The sequence below is a fragment of the Fusarium venenatum genome (assembly GCF_020744135.1).
Source record: "Fusarium venenatum strain MPI-CAGE-CH-0201 chromosome Unknown EDB82scaffold_4, whole genome shotgun sequence".
Classification (NCBI taxonomy): Eukaryota; Fungi; Ascomycota; class Sordariomycetes; order Hypocreales; family Nectriaceae; genus Fusarium; species Fusarium venenatum.
Window position 1 is genome coordinate 2,647,985 of NW_027072132.1, and position 3,789 is coordinate 2,651,773.

Consider the following 3,789-nt stretch of genomic DNA (forward strand, 5'->3'; position numbering starts at 1 on the left):
TATTGGAATAGCGTCTAAGAGCCCTGTCATAGCAGTAGTTCGGGCACTGAAACGATTCTGCAACCCTTTCTGAGTCTAGCTTGGCTGCTCAGCTTATCCTGGAAATGGTCGGGCTGCGCAATCACCATGCGTAGTCTGTCACTCGGCCAATCACCTTTCCCGAGCTGACGAGTCCATCATTCAGCCCTGGACGAGTCTATAGTGGGGCCTGACGACCTCGGCAATTCCATTTCCTGTATTGTCTTGGCAATATTCAAACCAGACTTGGTACTTTCAATATAACTCGTTACCTCTTTTCAAATAATGCAGGATTATCTTGGTTTTCTCCTGATTCGACGCTGGTGACTCAATTATCTACAGGTCAATTATGCCCAACACGAAATTCAAACATCGAAAGCAACCTTCGAATTCACAGCACAACACTTGCACTTCCAGCCAGGATGCTTTCATCAATTATATATGCCGAATTCTATATCTTCTCTTCAACGGCGAAAGACGCTCGCGGCTTAGACATCGAACGATACCGCCATCTAGATCTGTTTACCGTTCGCCGTGGCTGAACATCTACTAATATGCAACACCAAAACTTTTCTGGGACTGCACTACCCGTCTCGTTCAATCATTACTTAAAGTGTTTGTACAAATAGTATTGCTCCCTTGTCTCTACTCTAGGTCAGGAAGTCGCTCAAAACTTGAACTCGTGTTCTGGCCACTTCGGAATCTTTGCCCATAATCTGCATGATTTGAATCATGCGTGCTGTAAATAGGTTAGATAATTGCCTGCGAATGGAGATACAACATGGGCACTTACTGATATCGGCCTTGGCCCTCACAAGCAAAGGATCCCTTGCCATCATATCCGTGCCACCGGGCTCACGTGTCGCTTCCTTGAGAACATTGCCAATACACAGCGCTTCTAGGAAAGCTCGATGGTTGAAAACCCACCAGACACGTGCTTCTATTTCAAGTAGAGTGAAAAGAAGAAAGAAGGCAGTGATGGCATCGTGCGCCGCCTCCAGTGTCCCACGAACGTTGACAGGAACATCAGGACTCTCTGAAGCGTGAACCAGCATCAAGTTGTGAAAGTAGTTACTCGTCAAGAACAGAGTCTGGCGGACTACCCTTTTATTTGCTTTTGCAAGCGCTGTGATGCTATCAGGGTCCCACGAACGGAAAACATCAGGAAAGGATCGATAGACTGCCCGGAAGTCGGCGATCAGCTTCGACTTATGCCTTGCCGTCGAGCAAATAGGTAGATCCAGTGATCGTGGTGAACAGATCGTCTCCTGCACAAGATTGGCCAAAGTCCAGGAGCCCCTGATATATGCTGTATCCGTAGGGTCGCTATTTGCAATCGACGAACCATCATCCAGCAGGTCTTCGACAGAGACATCCGTATGTGTCGCAGAGGGCGGCAGGGAGAGCAAGACAGTTAGAAACGTATCTTGAAGCAGTACTGCCTGCCAGACCTTTCGGCGTTGCTGCTTCTCGAACAAGGTGGCATGCGGTGTTACTATACATAAGTCAGTACACAACTGGTCAAAGTTGAAAAAAGTGTGGCATACCGATATTTGGATCCCTATGTAGGCCCATTGCATAAGCCTGTCGGATTAGAATGCCGGCAAAGGCCCATCCATCGGAAGCATGGTTGTCGTTGATGAGAAAGTACACTATCAAGACCATGGCCTGGATAGATCGTAGTGATGCGCTGCTAAGATATGAAGCAATACGCAGGGCTTGGTTACTTGCAGAAGCATAGAACTCGGCTGTCTGCTTTCGCTCTTGGGACGATGTTGTCGACGTCACAAATTGTGTGCCCAGTGCTAGCATGACGAATATCAATGCTATAAAAGAAGGATCTGTGTCGCTCTTGTCTTGTTGACTCATCTGCCAGAAGTGCTCGTAATCTGCGTAGAATGTTTGGCGATGTATCATGGGATACACTGGGTCAACACACTCAAAGTAGCGACTGAGCAGAATGTCGGCCTGTATCTTGTCGGGAAGAACTGAAATTACCTCCGACAGGCCGCCTTCACAGGTCCAGTAGTTGGCGAAGGGGTGTTCAGAGCCAATGCCAAAGATGTTACTCGCAGAGGGTAGAGAGTATGGAACATTAGATAGGAGGCCAATCGAGAGTGCAACGGCACCCCGGGAGGTTGCTCTGGGATCGTTGGACATGCCTCTATCCGCAATATTTGGGATAGGAGACTTTCCGCTTGATCCCGACTTCTTCTTGGGTGGCTTCGTCATTCGCCTGCCATTGGCTGCGGACCGTGTGGTCTCCCTATATGATTGTTAAAGCAGAACAAATGACAACATAATTAAGAGATTCCATACTCGAGTAGATTAGCAACATGCGCATATCTGCATTCAGTCTGTCGTTTTATACCTGTACGAGGTTAGCAACAACTCATGTGCAGAACGTATACAGTTACTTACAAGCAAGGCAGTGAGGTCGACCCCTGTCGCACTATGGGCAATGTCAGCAACTCCGTCTGTAGGTTTTATGAAGAGAGGGCCAAATTCTGGTATGTGCGCAAGTAATAAGGAACGGGAGAATTCTATGCGCAAACCCATTACTTGAGTTACGCACGGGGCAAAGCGAACAGGAATGGCTGGAGATGGAAAAGATGTGGCCTGAGGAATTGCGTAACATAAAAAGGCCATACCTTGGTCTTGCGCTCGACGCATTCATGGCATGATAGAGTTGGCTTGTTGCGCTTTTGCTTCTTCTTTGGAGGTTCCTCGCCATCGACGGGGGTCGTCGACGCGTCATGATCCTCTGCATCTGGGGGATAGTCGCCAGCAGGGTGTCTTGAGGCATTTGAAGCTGGCCCGGATGGCAGCCGATGAGAAACAGAAGCTGGAGATGTTGAGGCCGAAGCTGGTGTCAGGGTTGAGGGCGGCGGGTGTGTGCCTGGTAGAGGAAGGGTAGGATGTGAAGCGACGCTGCCAGGACTATATGTAGAATGTTGCGCTGGAAGATGAGAAGGCGATGGATTTGCAAGCGGCGGCGGCGGTTGATGGTGAGTGTGACGCGGAAGCGCCCGTTGCGAAAGATCCATTGATGGCTAAAGCTCAAAGACTTGGTCCAGTAAAGAAACGCGTTTTTTTGAGTATATTACGAGGATGCCAATTGGACGTTGCAAAGAGAGTTGGATCTGTTGAAACTGGGGCTGAGATCCGAGATATGGCTGGGCCAAAAAGAAGTTGGATTGGGACCCTGGAGCTAGACAAGAGCTAGAGCTGTAGCTGTAGCTGTAGCTGTCAGAGCTCTGGAGATTAGGTTTTGGCTGTGAGGGCGGTTCCGGGAATAAAGACTGGGATGAGCTGATTTAAACCGCTATGGGTGTGATTTTATGTCGTCGGAATTCGGCTGTTGGCAGTAGGCGCTGGAAATAACGGCCGGATATGGTGAGCCGCGGCGGAGGTTGCGGAAGCGGCAGTGGTGGTGGTAGCTGGGGTACGGCGAATGGCGGAGAGTTCGTTAGGGTATTTAAAAGCATTACCATACAACTGCGCAGTAAGTTCTGGTAGTAGCGAGCGTTGAACAGCGACGGTTGAGACAATGACGTGACGCTGACGGATGAAAGTTATAGTAGTAGTGACAGCTTGAGAGCAACAGCATGTAGCACTCGAGACAGACTGACTGGAATGGAATGCAGACTGACAAGGCAGTACAGCAGGAAATAAGGACCAAATTGAAAGAAAAAAAAGAAAAAGATCCCGGAAAAGAAAAGGGAATTACAGAATGGGAACAAGGCGAGAAAAGAGTCAAATAAGAGACGG

The 3,789-nt window shown here is 48.9% G+C and overlaps 1 protein-coding gene across 1 annotated transcript; it reads right to left on the reverse strand.

The window, feature by feature from the left end:
* Positions 1 to 614: 614 nt before the first annotated feature.
* EDB82DRAFT_307969 (fungal-specific transcription factor domain-containing protein) lies at positions 615 to 3,512 on the reverse strand. The gene is made up of 6 exons (XM_025737756.2): positions 2,670 to 3,512; positions 2,440 to 2,470; positions 2,338 to 2,389; positions 1,566 to 2,284; positions 812 to 1,513; positions 615 to 757 (listed from the first exon to the last, which is right to left on the reverse strand). Exons 1-6 carry the CDS (start codon positions 3,063 to 3,065, stop codon positions 669 to 671), a joined length of 1,989 nt encoding a protein of 662 aa, XP_025592585.1. The 5' UTR covers positions 3,066 to 3,512; the 3' UTR covers positions 615 to 668.
* Positions 3,513 to 3,789: the final 277 nt, after the last annotated feature.